The sequence below is a fragment of the Elaeis guineensis genome, chromosome 14 (genome assembly GCF_000442705.2).
Source record: "Elaeis guineensis isolate ETL-2024a chromosome 14, EG11, whole genome shotgun sequence".
NCBI lineage: Eukaryota > Viridiplantae > Streptophyta > Magnoliopsida > Arecales > Arecaceae > Elaeis > Elaeis guineensis.
Window position 1 is genome coordinate 57,914,855 of NC_026006.2, and position 19,696 is coordinate 57,934,550.

A 19,696-nucleotide genomic window follows, 5' to 3' on the forward strand; every position below is an offset into this window, starting at 1 on the left:
ACCCCTTTCACCCCCTCTCTCTCGCTCTCGCTCTCGCTCTCTTTCTCTGTCTATGGTTTTTCTAGGGTTTGTGTTGGAGTTCACTTGGCTTAAGTGTGGGGGTTCTCCGTGGTGTAGAGCAGCACAGCTGCGGGTCTGTGCGGACGGAGGGGCGAATCGGATCTACGACGGGTTGCCGGAGCTCTTTCCCGATCAAGATCCCTTGGACGTTCGTCTCAGGTTCTCTTTCTTGCTCTCTCTCTCTCTCTCTCTCTCTCTCTCTCTCTCTGTATATATATCGCTCTTGTATCGTTTTTCTCTCAATTTCTTCAGATCTTATTACAAGAATTTCACCGAATCTTGAAATGGAGTCGAGATATGTGCTACTGTTTGTTTGATTTTCCGAGATGTTACGGTTTGAGGAGTATGTGAGCATTTATTTGCTGCGGTGTTGGTATGTTTGATTGTGGAAGTCTTTATTGTCGACAGGATCAAAGAATATTGGTGGATTGGTAATTGGAATAGTTCTGATTAGATTGCTCCGTTTTGTTGGTTGCGAGAAAAGGGTCATGGTGCAGAATGTTCCATTTCTTTGATTAATACAGAGATTGGGGTTTTTCTTTTGTGTCAAAATAGGGAAGATTATGTTTGCTGGGTTGTCTGGATATGGTGGTGGAATGTCTGGCACCTAAAAAGGATGGAATCTTGAAGTTGACATAAGCAGGAAAAAAATCATTTTTCAAGGAATGTTACTCCGATTATAATCTTTAAAACCCAGCTGTACATAGCTTCTGAATTTGTTTCATTTTTTTTCTTCCTAATAATGGTGGAGGCAGTATGAGCTATCAACTATTGGTCAATAAATAACCTTGACATATACTCTGCATGTAGACCGAAAGAGGTGAATGTCCGCACATAGTGTGGAAGAGGAAATATTTAATTAAACGATATAAAGGAAAGGTTACAGAAACAGGAGCATAGCACAGAAGGATAAAAGCATGATGAATTGCACTTGTACCAGTCAGGGAGTAATATGATATAATGTATATTGATATGTGTCGTAGCATACCAAAATTAATCTTACTCATTACTATGCAGATAGGGTGAGTCGGGATCGTATCCGCAGGGATCTTAGGTCGATTGTTTCGAAAATGCAAAAGAAAAGAATAGAGATTGCAAGAAATTAAGAAAGAAACAAAGATATTGCAATAAAAATATTTTTTATTGATTAAATAAAGAAGCAATGCAAAAGAAAAGAATGGAGATTGCAAGAAAGTAAGAAATAAATAAAGATATTGCAATAAAAATATTTTTTATAAATTAAATAAAGAAGCATATAATGGAAAAGAAATAAAATTTCGATACAAGGATAACGAAACCAAGTTTATCTTCTCGCTGCGTCCGATGGTGAATGCACCTCCTTGAATCCTTCGTCTTCTTCTGTGCAGATAGCAGCAGGATGGCTGAAATGCTTGGTCTAGGAACTCTAAGGAAGAAAAGTAAATAAAAGAGGATATGTGGAAGAGAAAGGATAGCGGTACTAGGATTAGGATCTTTCCTAGATTTGATGAAAGGTGTGCTAGAGTTAGTACCTCTTCTAAATTTATGAAATGAGAGAAAAAGAGGGGAGCTTGAAGAGAACTTAGGGTTGGCTTGATGGAGAAGAGGAGGTGTTAAGGCTTATTTATAGAAGAGAGAGTGGGGCTTGAGATTTAAGAAAGGAAGGAATTTGGTGCGGCTGATTTCTCATGAATAGGGGCGCAAGAGAATTTAAGATTTCATAAAGAAAGGTAGGAGCGTGAATAAGGACCCTTAGATCAAGCCTCTTGCTTCTCCTCCGTTGATCAATAAGTCGCGTTCACACTTGATTCCATTTATCTTCTAATCTGGGCTCTTGATTGGAGAAGTTTCTTCTGATCCATTGATCTTTAGGTCGCATTCATACTGGAATAGGAGTTGGTTGTCTGGTTCACTCAAATCTGAGCCAATTTGAGTCCAATTTGAATTGTATGAACCTAAACTCTCAATTACCTACAAAATAGACTAGAGAGCATTAATTTTAATAAAATAATATCAATTATTATCATATTTAGTGCATCTAATGACTTAAATTAAGTGTTCATCACATCCTTCAATTTGAATTTTACTCGTCATCGAGTAAAATAGATAATTAGTATTGTGCATCAAATTGTCCTTGAATCGAAAGTTATCTTAGACACTCCTAAAGGCAGTTGATATCCGGTCAGACCATTAAAGAGGTATCTTATTGATTTATCAATTCGACCCAATTAGTGATTGAGTATTAGCCATAAAAATTTTTAGAGATCTTTTACTAACTCTTTACTCTATTCTTTAAGTTCGCTAACTTAATGTTGGTCTGATGTAGTGTTTTTTTGTAGTTTATTTTTCTCTTCTTTTTTTTTTTTTTTTTTAAAATACGTACAGTCGGTGTAATATTTTAACCCTTTAAACTTTTTAGTTGATTTTTGTAGCGAGCTTTAGGCCAATGACTTCCAAATCAGTTGGCTTTAGGACATTAGATGTAAAAATATCATTCAGACTTACTGACTCGAGTTAAAAAGACTACGAGTTAAGACTGACTCTACAAGAGATTTCTTCACATTCTCACCTTTTGACATGAACAACAACGCTTACTTAGGCGAAGGGACCGGATTACTTAATGAGAAATGGTAATTTTTTTTTAAAAAAGTAAATTTTTTTTGCATACTTTGACATTTTTGTCCATACCCATATAAAACAGATTCTTCTTTGAGATAGATAGGAAAAAGGTTCTAGAATCACTCCAAAATTTAGTCTGGTCTAAATTCTATCATTAATTGGGTATTCTTAATAATTTTTTTCCTCGATATCTCTTAAATTATCTAGATTGTTAATCACTCATTGATTAGGATGCCTAGTTAACTTCAAATCGAGATAAAATTCAGATACACAAAGCTAATTATTTCTGATTATATTTGAGATTTTAATTAAATTAGTTATTCTCTCCTCCAACTTAATTTTCATTATCCCTAATGGAAGAAAAGAAAAACTATAAAAAAATACAAAAGGAGGGATACTACCTGATTTGCTGTTGTTTGCAGGCTTTTTTCATGTTTTTCAATAGCCTTCGTCAGATGTTGATGATGTTCTCTCCTTAATTTAGCTAGTCGTACTTATTAGATTCCTACAAAATAAAAAAATTTGGATAACTGAAAAATAAAATATTGAGTTGTCTTCCAACAAGTGCTAAGTTTAAGATGTTCAGTCAAATCAAGTCAAAGTTTCATTATAGATTGGATCCTGCAATTCAATTGAGTCAACTTGCTCGCTATCTCTGATTTCATCCACAATGTTTCAATCGTTGGTCATTCACTTTGAAGGTGTTTTCCTGTTTAGGATCTTTGATTTCAGTTGCTTCATGAGGGAACACCTGAGTTACAACATATGGTCCATGCCAACGTGAATAGAGTTTTTCAGGGAATAGTCGCAATCACGAATTATAAAGCCACACTTTTTGATTAGGTTCGAACGTTTTTCGTGAAATGTATTTATCATGATAAGCTTTAGTTCGAGCTTCATAAATTCGTGAATTCTCGTATGCTTCATTGCGTAGCTCTTCTAATTCGTTCAATTGTATTCTCTTATTACTATTCGTATTTTTTATGTCGAAATTGAATTGCTTTATGGTCCAAAATGCACGGTGTTCTAGCTTTACCGACAGATGACAGGTTTTTTCAAAAATGAGCCGGTAAGGAGACATTCCTATCACGGTCCTGTATGCAGTGTGGTAGGCCCATAATGTATCATCTAATCGTCCAGACCAATCTTTTCGATCCGACCTAATCATCTTCTCGAGAATTCATTTAATCTCTCTATTGGAGACTTCTACTTGGTCACTAGTTTGGAGGTGGTATGATGTGGCAAACTTTGTGAGTGATTTCGTATTTCTTCATTAAACTTTCAAAGTGCCTATTCATAAAGTGTGCACGTCCATCACTAATAATGGCTCTTGGGCAATCGAATCGACTTAAGATATTTTATTGGATGAATTTGATTATCACTTTGTGATCATTTGTCCTGGTTGCCATAGCTTCATCCCATTTAGATACGTAATCTACCGCAACTAAAATGTATTCGTATCCGTAGGATGGAGGAAAGAGGTCCATAAAATCGATTTCCCAAACATCAAAAATTTTTACCACTAAAATGGGAGATAGGGGCATCATGTTTTTTTTAAAAATATTCTCTGTCTGTTGACAGTGCAAACACTTAAGGCAAAATTTATGTGCATCCTTAAACAATGTCGGCCAATAAAATCCACTTTGGAACACTTTCGCGGTCGTTCTTTTCCCACTAAAGTGTCCCTTGCATGCATAAGAGTGGCAAAAGGTAAGTATACTTTTATATCACTCTCAGGGACACAGCATTGAATTACTTGGTCAAGACAATATTTAAACAATTTAGGTTTCTCCCAATAATAATGTTTGACTTGTGAGAAAAGTCGATCTTTCTCCTGTTTTGTCCAATGGAAAGGAACTTGCCTTGTTGCCAAGTAGTTAATGATGTGAGCAAATCATGGAATTTGGTCAGATGAGGTTGCAAAAAATTGTTCGTCAGAAAATTTCTCCTTGATCTCATATGTACCCATCGTGTGATCAACTAAGATTCTAGAAATGTGGTCAGCTATCACATTTTCAGAATCCTTCTTGTCTTGACTTGTTAGATCAAATTCTTGGAGCAGAAGGATCTATCTGATCAATCGTGGTTTAGTATCTTTTTTTGGGAGTGTAGATGTTTCAGAGCTGCATGATCAAAATATACTAGAATCTTAGATCCTAACAGATATGAATGAAATTTATCAAGGGCGAATACCACCACTAGTAGCTCTTTTTCGTTGTGGTGTAGTTCAATCGGATATCGGATAGAGTTTTACTAGCGTAATAGATCACATGTGGCTCTTTATTGATTTTTTGACCTAAGACGGCTCCTATTGCGAAATTAGAAGCATCACACATGATTTCAAATGGGAAGGACCAATCAGGGAGTGCTATTGTTAGGGCTGTTCGTAACGTGTGGAAGGCTTGTTGACATTTTTCATTAAAGACAAATGGCGTGTCCTTAACCAGCAGATTGTACAAGGATCTCGATATCTTGCTAAAATCTTTGATGAAGCGTTTGTAAAATCCAGCGTGATATAGGAAGGATCATATTTGTCTAACCAAAGTGGGGGGTGGTAGTTTTGAGATGATTTCGATTGTGGCTTTGTCTACCTCAATCTTCTTTTCGGAAATAATATGTCCTAATACGATTCCTTTCCGATCCATGAAATGACTCTTTTTTCAACTTAAAATCAGATTTGTCTTCGTGCAGCACTTAAGGACTTTGGAGAGGTTACGGAGACATTCCTCAAAGATGGATCCAAATACGAAGAAATCATTCATGAAAATTTCGAGATATTTGTCCATCATATCCAAAAAAATGATCAAGATGCACCATTGAAATGTAGCAGATGCATTGCAGAGTCCAAACGACATACGTTGAAATGCGAAAGTGCCATAGGGGCAGGTGAAGGTGGTCTTCTTTTGATCATCTGGGAATACAAATATTTGATTGTACCTCAAATAACCATCCAAAAAATAGAAAAAATGTTGATCTGCTAGCTGTTCTAGGATTTGATCGATATAAGATAATGGAAAATGGTCCTTCCTAGTAACGGCGTTTAGTTTCCTATAGTCAATGCGCACTCGCCAACCAGATGGTATGCGAGTGGGAAACAATTCACCTTCTTCATTCTCTACCACAGTAATACTTGATTTCTTAGGTACTATTTGGGTGGGGCTGATCCATTTACTATCGGATATGGGGTCGATGATTCCAGCATCTAACCATTTTACCATCTCTTTCTTCACTACTCGCATGTTCGGATTCAATCTTTTCTGCATGTTTCGATGGGATTTGGCATCTGCCTCATAATGAATGTGGTGCATACCGATGGAGGGGTCAATTCCTTTCAGATTAGCAATGGACCAGTCGATAGTCTCTTTGTTTTCCTTCAGAACACTAACCAATTGTGCTTCCTGATCCAAGATCAAGTCTGATGCAATGATCACTGAGAGAATGTCATTAGTTTTTAGGAATGCATACTTGAATACGGTCGAAAGTGGCTTCAATTCTAGTGCATGTGGTGATTCTAATGACGGAGCTGTGGATGTATCAGTTAATGCGGATAATGGCTCATACTTGATTGTCCAGGGGGGAGTAGTTTCAGCATTTGATGTATCAATTAGAGTGTTTACTTCTTCGCTACCTCCCTCCATATCACAGTCATCCACTCTGAAGTGCATCAAGTGGGTGTCTTGGGAATCATGTGCAAAAATTGTTGATGTTGCTTTCTCTATGATGTCCTTGAATGTATCTATTTTGAAGCAACTATCCGTTGATGGTCTCTGGGATGTATCGAACACATTCGGTTTAGTTTCTTATTTCCAAACGATACGTCTATGACTCCTATCCTACAATTGATGCACGAGTTTGCCATAGTTAGGAAGGATCTGCCTCAGATAATGGAATGTCTTAGATTGCCACTCAGTTCTATGTCAAGGATTAAAAAATCAACTGAAAATAAAACTCATCTGTCTTGGCCAAAACATCTTCGATCATCCCACGTAGTGTTTTAATTGATCTATCAGCTAACTGCAAAGTGATCGACGTGGATTTCAGTTCTCCGAACACAAAAAGTTCATATACCGAGCTAGGTAAAAAGTTCACACTAGCCCTTAGATTCAGGAAAGCTTGTTCAATGTGAAAGTTTCCTATAATGCAAGAAATGGTAGGGGCATCTGGATCTTGAAGCTTTGGAGGGATAGCGTGCTAGAAGACAGAGCTAGCTTGTTCGGTGAGGTATACTTTCTTCGAAAGTTATGATCGGGATTTACGTTTTTGAGTGCACAATTTCTTCAAAAATTTTGTATAAGTTGGAACCTGTTTGATTGCATCTAGAAGAGGAAGATTAATTTGGACTTGCTTAAACAATTCCAACATCTTGTCGAGTCTTCCTTCCTTATTCGTAGGAGTAGAAGCTTTTAGGGCACTCGAAAATGGGGCTTTAGGCAAGTAAGGTGATTTCGGTGCAGTTGGTTCATTTTCTACTGTTGGATCCTTCTTGTTCTTCGGGCTTGATCAAAGGTTTAGGGTTGGTCTTATTGGTTTTACTCATGTGTTCAATGACCTTCTCATTTTTGAGTCATGATTGATTTGACGTGTTCAGAAAATATTTTTGGGGCATTGGAGTTTTCAACTATGAATTGCTCTCTCGGGTTGCTCTCAGATTGGCTAGATAATTTTTCTCCTTCCCTCCTACTGAATGTGGTTGCTAGTTGACTTATTTGAGTCTCTAGTTTAGCAATGGATTGCATGTGGGAGTTAAGGATCTGGGTGTTGACTTCTAATCATCCTAGCGCTTTCAGAACCTTCTCCTCAAAAGCTGAGCAGTGACCAGTGGTAGATGGTTGGAGAGCATTTTGGAACTGGTGGTATGGTCAATGCCTATATGTCGAATCTTGATAGTTGGGTCTAGGTACAACAGAGCCAACCACTGGCTGCGGTCTCCAAAAAAAATTTGGGTGGTTTCTCCAGTCGGGGTTATAAGTGTTTTAATATGGATCATTTTCTGATCTACGAGCTTGTTGTGTTTGAGCTTGTTGGGTCGGGTTTGCACACAACGCACAAACATCTTAGACTGGGTTAGGTGGAATCAGAGAGTATCCAGTATTCAGGAGACGGTCTAGTTTCTGAGACAATTCGTCTACTTTACTGTGGATATCCATGATGTTTCCAATCTGATAGATTCCACTTCTTTTCTGTTGAAGCATGGGTTGTTCTCTAGAGGTGGCAGACATAGGATGCAGGGAGTTCTCACTAAGTGTTTCAAAAAGCTGTCGAGCCTCATCCTTACTCTTTAGCATGAATGTCCCACCACACGATGCATCGATCATTTGTCGGTATTTCTCCGATAGACCATCGTAGAAACACTGAACAAGTTGTCATTTGGAGACAGCATGGTAGGTTATTTACGAATGAGGTCCCTTAACCTTTTTCATGTCTCGTGAAAAAGTTCACCATCCAATTAGGAAAAACTAGTGATGGCTTTTCTAATTTGATTTATTTTTTCAATTGGGAAGTATTTCTTGAAGAATTCTCTCTGAAGATGGTCTCAAGTTGAAATGGTTATAGAATCTAGGAAGTTTAACCAATGCTTGGCTTTGTCCTTAAGTGAGAAAGAGAACAGTTTCAATCTGAGGGCATCATCGGAGAAGTTTTAGATTTTTACTGTGAAGCATATCTCAAAAAATTCGTCCAAATATTTGTACGGATCCTCGTTCGACAGTTCATAAAATGATGGTAGCATTTGAATAATGCTGGACTTGATTTCGTATGGTGTCGCCTCCACAGAAGGTGACTGGATACATAGTGAGTAGGTGTAAGATTCGGTTTGTTCGAATCATTCTTTCTAGTTCTAGATCTAGTGGGTGTAAATCAGGTTGTAATGATCAACGTCCTAGCATGTACCCAAAAGATCTCATTGAGTTTTAATTTCAGCAAGTTTTTTTTTTTGAAAGAAAAGAGGAGAAAAGGAGAAAGAGAGAAAAGAGTTCTAAAGAAGAGAACCTAAGGAGTCCTACGGCTAAGACGAGAGAGAAGAATTTTGATGTTTTTAGTTAACAGTCAAGTGGTTTAATCAATCCTGACTATGGGTTATCCTAGATCTAGACAGCCTCTAACTGTCAAAGTCATCTTTGAGCACTCCAGTAGCAGACTAGCCACTCAACTTGTCAGGTAAATGTAAGGTTGGTGGGGTCCTCCTGTTGCCTTCCTTAGACACCAACTGAGTTGGTCAGGTAAGCGAACGTAACCAATTAATGAACTACCTTCCTTCAGAACGTAATTCCTGAACCACTTTTCTAGACGTCAGTTAAACTGACTAATCTGAATTCGATCCAACTTTTAGGATTTCTTGTTCTACTGAGCTCGAGAGTCCTTAGGGGTCAACGTCTAATCGATTTTAAATTAAAGATTTAGGTTAATGCAATTACAGGATGGTGGTTTGTGGGTTAAGGAAAGGTGATAAAATTCCCACCTTATGTTGATTAGGGTTTTGCCCTTATGATGTTTTATGGAATTATGCGATGCAAAAGAAGAAAAGATGTCCCAATTTAGTGATTAATCAAGATTAAATTAATTTGTTCTCTATTTAGGTTTTGTGATTAGGTATCTAATTCTCTAAATAGCTTATGAAGTGTCAATGTATGGATTTGATTGATTTTGCAAGAAAGTAAGTTTGACTAAGTAAACTAGGCAAGTTAGAATACAAATAAAAGATAGAAAGCAAATGTAGCAACTATATATTTTTTTATCGAGAAAATCTATTAGAAAGGAAGTAAATTATTTTAAAAGATACGTCTAAAATATGTAGGAAGTCAAATCTATATAAATGGCAGAAAATTATATTACTTGAAAGGCAGTAAAGCAATCTAAAGTAGGAAATAAAGACCTAGAAAGTAGTAAAATAATTTTTTCCTTTGTATTTTGCAGATTTTTTTTTTTAACAATCGCGTCAAGATCCCCGGCAATGATGCCAAAATTTGTTGCGTATCGTAGAACACCAAAGTTAATCCTACTCACTAGTATACAGATAGGTGAGTTGGGATCGTATCCGCAGGGATCTTAGGTTGATTGTTTCGAAAATCCAAAAAAAAGAATAGAGATTGCAAGAAACTAAGAAAGAAACAAAGAGATTGTAATAAAAATATTTTTCATTGATTAAATAAAGAAGCATACAATGAAAAAGAAATAAAAGTTCGATAAAAAGACAACGAAACAAAGTTGATCTTCTCGCTACGCCCGATGATGGATCCGCCTCCTTGAATCCTTCGTCTTCCTCCGTGCAGATGGCGGCAGGATGGCTGGAAGGTTTGGTCTAGGAACTCCAAAGAAGAAAGATAATGGAAGAGGATATATGGAAGGAAAATGGTAGTGGCATTAGGATTAAGACCTCTCTTAGGTTTGATGGAAGGCGTGGGTTGGCTTGATGGAGAAGAGGCGTTGGGGCTTATTTATAGAAGAGGAAGTAGGGCTTGGGATTTAAGAAAGGAAAGAATTTGGTGCGTCTGATTTCTCATGAATAGGGGCGTAAGAGAATTTAGGATTTTATAAAGAAAGGTAGGAACGTGAATAAGGACCCTTAGATCAAGCTTCTTGCTTCTCCTCCGTTGATCAATAAATCGCGTTCACACTTGGTTCCATTTATCTTTTAATTTGGACCTTTGATTGGAGAGGTTTCTTCTGATCCGTTAATCTTTAAGTTGCGTTCACATTGGAATAGAAGTTGGTTGCCTGATTCACTCAAATCTGAGCCGATTTGAGTCCAATTTGAATCGTATAAATCTAAACTTCCAATCACTTGCAAAATAGACTAGAGAGCATCAAATTTCAATAAAATAACATCAATTAGTACAATATTTAGTATTTCTAGTGACTTAAATTAAGTGTTCATCGTATATCGCATATAATTTCTCAAGTATTGGTGCACATCAATGAAGGGAAATATGCAAAGCTGTTTAAAGATAGGTTAATGCGTTCTAAGGCATGCTAGAAAATTTTTTGGTTTAGGTTTTTTTTTTTTTTTTTTTTTTAATGATTTCACCCTTCTGAACAAATCTGGCATCTTAAGTAGGGGTTCAATATTGTGAATGACAAATATGCCATACACTTACGGACCATGCTTTTTATAAGGAGTATAACCCAAAATAATGTGAATTAGCGATATACAAGGTTAAAAAACAAAATAAAAGGGTAAAGTTTTAGAAGAGCTTGGATTTGGATGGATGTCGATAAAACTTGTTTCAATTGAAGTAATCCTACCTTGGGTAGGTTTGACCATGTCCTGACCAATTGCTGACTCATATTCCCATGAGTTTTTCTTTTCTTTTTCTTCTTCTTTTTATTTTATTTTATTTTATTTTTTTTGTGTGTGTGGTGTATCTCCAATATATACTTCTGAAAGATCAGATGCGTACTGATATTGGTAGCTATGCTGAAAATCTTGGCATATGGTTCCATATTTTGTGACATAATAGGATGCATACGGGCACTTAAAAGAGTAGGCATCTGAGGAATGTAGTAAGATGATGTGGCATGACATAGCATGAGGGAATTTGATGTGAACCCTAATATGTGGGATATGACATCTTGAGTTGTGAATTGATAAAAGAGAGAGAACTGATAGTTTAGTGCCATCATTATGTATCTATAAGAATTCTTAAATAATACTAGGAAAACTGGTAAAAGAGGGCTAGAATGGCATACAATTCTTAGGGCTTGTAGGAATTACTATTCATGTGAATAAATACGAGGGAGGGAAGGCTTTGCATGTTATGCTTTGCAAAATCATGCTGTTACTTTTTACGATAGAAGAAAGAGGATAAGCAGAAAAGAGAGGATATAGAAAAATGTGGAGAAAATGGGAGTGACAAGTAAGTCAAAGGGGAACACCTCCTACTCATCTTCTTAAAATTCTAGAACTTGACAACTAATATTTCTGTTATGTATCAGATTTTTGGGCATTTAACATTCTAGCATCTAGTTTAATGCATGTGCCAAATTGGGCATACTTGTTGTGATCATGAGTTCGTAAAAAAATTGCACATTACATGAGATTATTGGCAAAATTTGTTTCTATCCACTTCATTTGATTTGATTTTATCATCTCAGTTAAACATATATCTGGTGCTGATTATTATCTAATATGTAGATAACGAACTACTGGAATCTTACTTGTATCTCTACTCCCCCTCTTCAATTATTACAGGTACAAACCTGATGTAATTAAAGGAGACATGGATTCTATAAGAGATGATGTGAAAGAGTTTTATTCTAATTTGGTAAATTCTTTCATCAAGATTGAATTTGTTTAACACACTTTTTAGTGTAAATATTAAAATTATACGATAGATTAATGTTGGGATTAAAGGTTGCTGTTTCATTGTGTATTTCAACTTATGTCAGTTCCTAAGTTCTGACAAGCTGGCTTAAGATTAATCTCAAATCATACCATTATGCATTCATGATATTTTTTTTTTTCCTGTCTGATCTTCATGCTTTGCTAGGTTGAACCTGAACTCAATGCTTCATTGCATTCTTGTCTAAAGAGTTATGCATGAAATGCATATGATGTGATTATAATGAGAGCTTTTGTTGTTGCTGACTCCCAGTTAGTTGTCTAAAAGGGCATCGAGTTCTAAGTGCATTATTTTCCATGACTTTCTCTGTAAAAATATATGACTTATCTGCATAGTTGCTAATATTGAAAACATCACTTTGCTTGTGGATGTCAGGAGGTCAAAATAGTTGATGAGTCCCATGATCAGGACACTACGGATCTGCACAAGTGTGTAGCTTTTGTTTGCAACAGCATACCTGATCCAGAGAAATCTAATGTAAGCCAAGCCACATGAACATCATTCTGAGCTCACATGCTTATCTTTTTCAATCATGGTCTCCTTTTGTAATGAATGTCTTATCAGCTATCATATTTGAGTAAAACCTCCACTTACATTTACATTTATTACACTTACATTTACATTTATTACACTTACACCCGATAGTTTGTAAAACCTCCACTTACACCCAGTTAAATTAACGTCATTAGTGAAACAACATTTACCTCATGTGAAGAGTTGACATTGCCCTTGGTTGGGATGGAGCGTGCTACATGCTTTCTTATATCATTGGGTGGCTGTCACATCACTTAATGTCATTGTGGTTATTTTTTAATATTTTTCTGACATGTGATGGTTTGATTAACATGTTGTTAAGTTATGGGTTAAAGTGTTGGATAAAATAAACGTCAAGGAAGTGAAGCATAGGTTCTTCAAACTATTGTGTGTAAGTGTAATTTACCCCAAATCTCAGAGGGGGTTTTGTAATTTACCTATCATATTATAACCGACCGCCATGCTTTATGATGGTCCAAGCTGCACTCTATTCTTATCACATATTCCCTGTTATTGTTGTGATAAATGTATTTGAGCCTTAGTATAAATGGTATACATGGTTATCCTCTAAACATTGGCATCGCTATATCAAATGCTGGAGATTTGTAACTGAAATAAGTTTCAGGGTCTTATTAATCAATCAATGTACCTTTTTGATTAATCTTGGAAGTAAATCCATCTTATATTCTCACAATGCTAATAAAATGCCTAGATAAATGGAGGTATCTCCTGTGTCCAGCTGGTTCTAGTTGCATGAATTTTGTGAAATGAATAATTTGTCATTTTATGCTCATTGGAAAGCCTTACTGAAGATCATCAGAAGTTTGACCTATATTACAGGGAACTGACAGTGGCTTGGTAGTCTCCTTCCTGAAAACATGGGATACTGGTACTGCTGTGTTGCTATGAAACATGGGGGAGCAAAAGGTGGATAAGAAAGATAAATTTATGTTGTCAAATGCAATGATGAGGACAGTTTATAGGGCATGCTAACATCAGTCCAAACTGGAAGAAAATTCTAATTATTTGACTGTCTTTACTGGAACGATGAATTGAATGAAAGACATGTATATATATATGAAGAAGGGCTACATGTGATAGGAATTTGGAAGATTAAGGTATAATAGTGGAGGAAATAGATTGATGGGCTTGTATGCCTTATGGTGGATTTAGGAGAGATGGCTCATGCCATTAGCATGTAGACCTAACATATTCACATTATTGTTTTAGAGAACAAAGTAGAAATCATTATCTGTGATAACTTTGGAGGTTGTGCAATCATATATGTGACATCTAACATCTACCTTGCTTAATTTGAAATATTATTTAAGAAGAGAGATGAGCATTCTTATACAGGAAGAGTTGGTCAGTTTTTACTGACAGTTCTATCTCTTTTCTCTCCTCCAAAATTGTGGGAGTGTTTTATTTTTATTTTTATTTTTTTTGACATGGCATGAATTCATTGCATATGCAGCGTAGGGTGGTAGATTCAAATCAAATATCAGAAAAAGTATAAAAGCCAAATTTACTTGATACTGAATCTAAGCATATTGTATATTTGTCCTTCCTAATAAAGCCCAACATTATGTAACAACATCATTCACATGGACCATTCTGAGTTTTTAAACTGGGGGCTCACCTGATTTGAGCAACGTTAATTGATTGTATGAAAAACCCATATCATCATATTGGCAAAAGGTTGATTTTTGACACCAAGTTGTATACAAACTATAGTTTGCCATTTGTCATGTATTATAGGAGATAGTCATTGTGTTTTTCTGCACCGTTATCTTCATTATTATAGTTGGCAATCCGCAGGTACCAGAACTCATTCTTGTCGATACTAATTGAAATGCATGTAGGTTGCTAATAAATCAGCCCATCCCTTTTTCTCTTCTCCAGAATCCGTGTTCTAGAAGCAGGGGAAGGACACGCCTCACATGCAATAGAAGAGATAGAGGTGGTGCAAAAAAAATATAGGATCTCCTAGCTTGCTTACATGGGTGAGTGGTGAGGGTTATGAGGATTGGAAGGTGGCAAAGTGGCTGGCAATGTGGGCAAGGAGATCAAACCTATAAGCAAACAGGTTAAGAAGGTCAAACCTAGAGCATGATGTGGATATAGTTGCAGAGAGTCATGAGAACATGGGAGCTTCTCTGACACATTCCTCCGGAGTTCAGTTGTATTGTAGACTAGATACCTGTGGATGTGCATGCATACCAGTATTCATATTATGTACCTACATACATAAAATGCATTAATGGCTATGTAGTTACAATTTGTCATTGTTCCGAGAAAAGATTTTTGTCTGCGAAGCCCCTTCAGTGGAAGGCACCTGGACTTAAAGCAGGCACCTTTACAGGCTGAAAGTTTCTCTGGTGCTGATTAAATAGTCAGTAGCAAGCTTGTAGCAGTCGCTCTAAGTCCATACATGTGATTGACTAATTAGCAGGGTTGTGCTAGCAGCAAGGGCTGGCTCTTATGCCTCATTTTTGCTCTAGCTAAAGGAAAGAGAGAGGGAAAGATGTAGAGAAAGAAGAGAAAGGAGAAGGAAGAAGGGTAAGGGAGCTGCCACCTAAGATCGGCCCAGCACCTCCAACACTTCATCACTCTCCCACCACTGTCCTTGTCTTTGTTCCCATTGCCCCTAGCAAGAAAAGAGTTTATCACTAGATGACTTCTGCCCTGTTATCCTACTTGATTTTTTTCTGATTAATATACTTTAGTGGGGAATATTGTGGAGCTAAAAACCATGATGAAATCCACAAAAGAAAAAAAATGATTTCTCTTCATTGTCCTTATCCATTAGAGTGTGGTCAAAATAAGGTATTAGGATTTTGTTAATTTATGATACAGCAGAATGTTCATATTTGCTTCAAAATTATCCTTCATTTGTTTTGTTGAGTATAGAAACTGGAAGGAGATCTATTTCCCCATGTACCTATGGTGGAATGTATTAACCTCTTTGGTTTTAACGTGTGCTGACGGTCCAATGACATGGTCATCATATTAACCATGGTCACTCTCACACTCTTACCATCATACTCTTCAGACAGTTTTTGAAAATCCGACAATCTTCGCTAATGCTCCAATATTTGATGTTATGGATTTTTGAAGCTCAAAACTTTGTTGGCTAAGATTAGCTGCTATGTTTCTGACTAAGAGGTTGTTGTCTTATCAAAATCAAACCTCAGCAGAGGTTGCTAGAGGTGACAAACCTTATAGTTTGACACTATGTCTCATGCAAAAATCACGAAAATCATTTTTAAAGAAATAATTTAGTATAAAAATTTCAAAACTCTTATTAATATCGCTCCAGCATGGACCCACATATGGAGGCATCAGAACAAGCTTAAGACAATGTTTAATATTCCTAATTGAGTACCCCCTCACAAAATTTGAGTCAACTGTTGTTCGACATACTTTGTAACAAAAAGTGATGAAATTATTTATACCTAAATATCCTCATTTGCATTTCAAGGATTTTTTTAAGACATGACCATGAATCTCTTAGAACACTATTACTAGTTTTTCAAATTCTGCAAAAATACCTATAATGAAACACATGACAAATAACAAAAAAGCAAGGAGGCACCACCAGTTCGTACTAACTATATTCTTTCATATGAGTAAGGTACCAATACTAGTCCGCATCCTACCAGTACTATAGTGACACATATGGTAAGATACTGCACATCTTGATTGATGCGATACTATACTATACTAGTAAGTTACTGGGACTGATATTACAGACCTTGAAAAAAAGTCTCACTGACCCTTATCTTGAGGGGGCCTACCAGCTTCCCATCTGTCTTCCATGGTAGGATGTGCCACATGGATTTGTTTTATCAACTCAAAGTTATAGATTTCTTTATTGTCTGCAGTCTGCCAATGGTATGGTCAAAGGATGCCTTTAGAATGTAAAAGCATTATCATTGAAGCCTTAAGAGCTGATTACAAGTCTTGGTGGTAGATAAACACTAACATTCTCTATGATAAAGTTGCAAACCTTATATTGTACTTGTAACACTTAATATTATAGGTTGTTGGGGTGCTTTTTTCAAACCGAAGAAGTTGGCTTGTTTTAAGCTCTTGTTTATGATATATGCTTCTCTTTCAGTTGTCCCATGATAAGGTGCTTTCAACAGGCCATATATGACATACAGCCATGTCCTTTAAATATATGAAATCAGCATAAGCTGTTCCTTGGTGGAAAAATTTCTGTCTAAATGTTCTTCAGTCTTAAATATATTCTGAGAAGTTCTTTATGATTGACACAACCGTGGTGCTAGGAAAGTCAGGGATCAAGTATTATCACCTGGTAGGAAACAGGGTCAGAACCACTAGTTATATTTTTCCCCCTCTGTTATCTAGACCACTATTTATGTGCATGCTTAATATTTGACATGAACAACTAAGCTAGTAAGCTTGACTGAAGCCCCTCAGTTTATCATTTGTGTATTTATTCTCAGATCTGATGATAGACTAAATTAAATGTAAAATTATATGTAGAATAAGAAAAGAGAAGGAAGAAAGAAAAAATATGAGACAAAGGATGAGAAGAAGAAAAAGAAGTATGAGGAAAATGGTATGTGAGAAAGCATGAGATTAATCCAAATATCTTCACACCACCACTGCTTTTTATTTTATAATCTGATTATGCTGAAATCCCAAAGTAATAGGAGGGCATATACAATCATACCAAATATAGACAAGCTGCAGTCCGGCAGCATAAATAAAAAAAACTTGAAACAATCAACATCTCAAATGAGGATACAAATTCCTCTAGAATATGTGTTTGAGAAGCTTTCCTGATTAAAGATCTAATCCAGAAATATCAGGTCCTCGCACCTAAATTTAATCCTTTGATGGATAACCTTAGTTTCTAAAAATTACCAAAACTAAAACTAGTTCAAATGAGCTTTTTCACCGCCATATAATATGAAATATAAACTAGATCAGGTTATCCATGCAAAAAAGAAGGGCAAATCACAAATCATTTTGAAAGGAGATGTACATGAGTGACCTTATGATACTCTATAATGATGCACATAACAGGGTTTAAGATGTAGGAGGATGGGGGTTACCAGGTATGCAACTGGCCTTAAGTATGTCTCCACACATGGACACACATAAATTTACTCCTTTTATGCATAACCTTGGTTGCTAAAGATTACCGCAGGTGATATTAGTTCAGGTGGGCTTTCTAACCTGCTGTATGATGAAAGTTAACCATGCAGAAAGGAAGGGCAAGCATTTTGGATAGAAACATGTCTGCTCATGCTAATGGATGAATCTCATGACCAGTCCAGAATTATGACATAAGAGGGTCTAATATATGGGAGGATGGGGAATACTAGGTAGGTGTATGGCTTTAGAAGTAGAAAACTAGTAGTTTGCCTTAAATAAAAGGTCTTGAATGTGAAAATGTCTCTGTGCATGGATGAAGTGCTGGTGGGCATGACTTGTCATGCATGTCCATAGCATGCCAGTATCTTAATAGTATGTGGCACTGACACCATGTTGATTGCATGCCGGTGCTTGGCAAGCACCTGTTCAGACGCATGCCAAGCATAGGCACAGATCAGTCCAGTGGGTGTTGTGCCAGTGCCAGCCGACATGCAATATTTAAATCCTCATCCCTGTATATGTTTCTTCTCCATTTTGTTGTTTCTTATTGTTATAATATTGATTGTCACATGCTAAAAGTGCAGCTATGCATTCTTGTTGTGGGAGCACTTGGTGGAAGGTTTGATCATGAAGTTGGAAACATCAATGTTCTATATCGGTTCTCAAACATCCGGATTATTCTTCTATCAGATGATTGCTTGATTTATCTTCTACCAAAAACACATCGCCATGAGATCCACATCCAATCATCAGTTGAAGGGCCACACTGTGGTCTGATCCCGGCTGGTGCACCTTCCACTAGTACCACCACCACTGGTCTGCAGTGGGATCTGAGTGAGTTTTCTTGCTTCACCATCTGTTGGACATTCTATATTCTTTTAATCAATCATATTAGTAGGTCTTAATAGCTAAAAGGTTTTTTCTATTTTATTTTCAGCTGACATGGGAATGAGTTTTGGTGGTTTAATAAGCACTTCAAATATTGTGTGTGGGGCAAAGGTTACAGTTCGGTCTGATTCAGATCTCTTGTGGACGATATCAATCCGAAGGGCAAATTGAATGCAATATTTTCTTTGCTTTTCCATTTTTTTTCCCCACTATTCATAAAACTCCCAATCTATATGTTGTTAAACAAGGATAATTTCTTTGGGCATATTGCATGTTACAATATTTCGGGTGGTAAACATTCTCATTTATTATGAGTTTGTGATGATGACATTTCATTCTTGATGCAAGCTTCTTGAGCTCTTGCTTCATATATGTATATCATTTAATTAAATTAACAAGTTATATTTAAATATTGTCTTGTACATAGCATCAATTTTTTGATGTCAAAAGTGTGTATATACACGTGCATGCGCAAAATAACAAACAAAGCTTATAGGGCATAGTGTTCCTACAAGTATTTGATTCATCATGGTTGGATGTGTGGTTGAAGCTAATTTTTGTTAGTGGTAGTGACAGCACATTATATGCGTGATATATATATAGAGAGAGAGAGAGAGCGCAACTCATATGGCTTGAATTTGGTTGGTTTGATTGGCAAACAAACTAAGCTAAAGCTATATTTGGATGCAAATGAGTCGAGTTGTTGTTTGAGTTTGATTCAGATGCAAGCTTGATTTGATTTAGCCGCTATTGAATTTGAGTAGTTTTTCGAGTTGTGATTGAATAGCAGCATACTTTGATCGAAAGCTTGTAAGCCTATTCTATGTACGCGCATACATACATAAGGCTAATATAATATAAATAGGTTAAGGTTCAAATTTGCTCTTGAATGTAATTTGGTTGATATTTAAGTCGGTCTTGAATATTGTTTTCTTCGTTAGAGTTGAATGTGAGTTTAAAATATTAAAGTTCGATCGATTTTGAATTGAATTTTGAGCTTGAATATTTTGAATCGAATTGAGTTCGTACGCGTAACTATTTAATTTGATTCAGTTTGGTTGCACTCCTATACTCAGTTTATTCAAGCATAGCATAAATAATAGACTCTATATTAGCTATAAATTTCAATGTTGAGAGTTGAAAAACAC

The 19,696-nt window shown here is 36.4% G+C and overlaps 1 protein-coding gene across 6 annotated transcripts in view; it reads left to right on the top strand.

Moving 5' to 3' along the window:
• The window catches only part of LOC105057485 (thiamine pyrophosphokinase 1), a 60,679-nt gene extending 41,721 nt beyond the window's left edge, over positions 1-18,958 (top strand). For 2 of the 6 annotated variants that reach the window (XM_073248541.1, XM_073248540.1), the window contains exons 3-6: positions 11,846-11,918; positions 12,372-12,473; positions 18,245-18,494; positions 18,598-18,958. In XM_073248541.1, coding sequence (XP_073104642.1) covers positions 11,874-11,918; positions 12,372-12,473; positions 18,245-18,494; positions 18,598-18,719 — 519 coding nt within the window. In that variant the 5' untranslated portion in view covers positions 11,846-11,873 and the 3' untranslated portion in view covers positions 18,720-18,958. Of the gene's footprint in view, positions 1-117; positions 220-11,845; positions 11,919-12,371; positions 12,474-17,758; positions 17,891-18,239; positions 18,495-18,597 lie in introns of those variants that run through there. The other 4 variants (XR_003802555.2, XR_012136770.1, XM_019854855.3 and 1 more) reach the window with 4 other exon arrangements.
• The last annotated feature ends 738 nt before the right edge of the window (positions 18,959-19,696 follow it).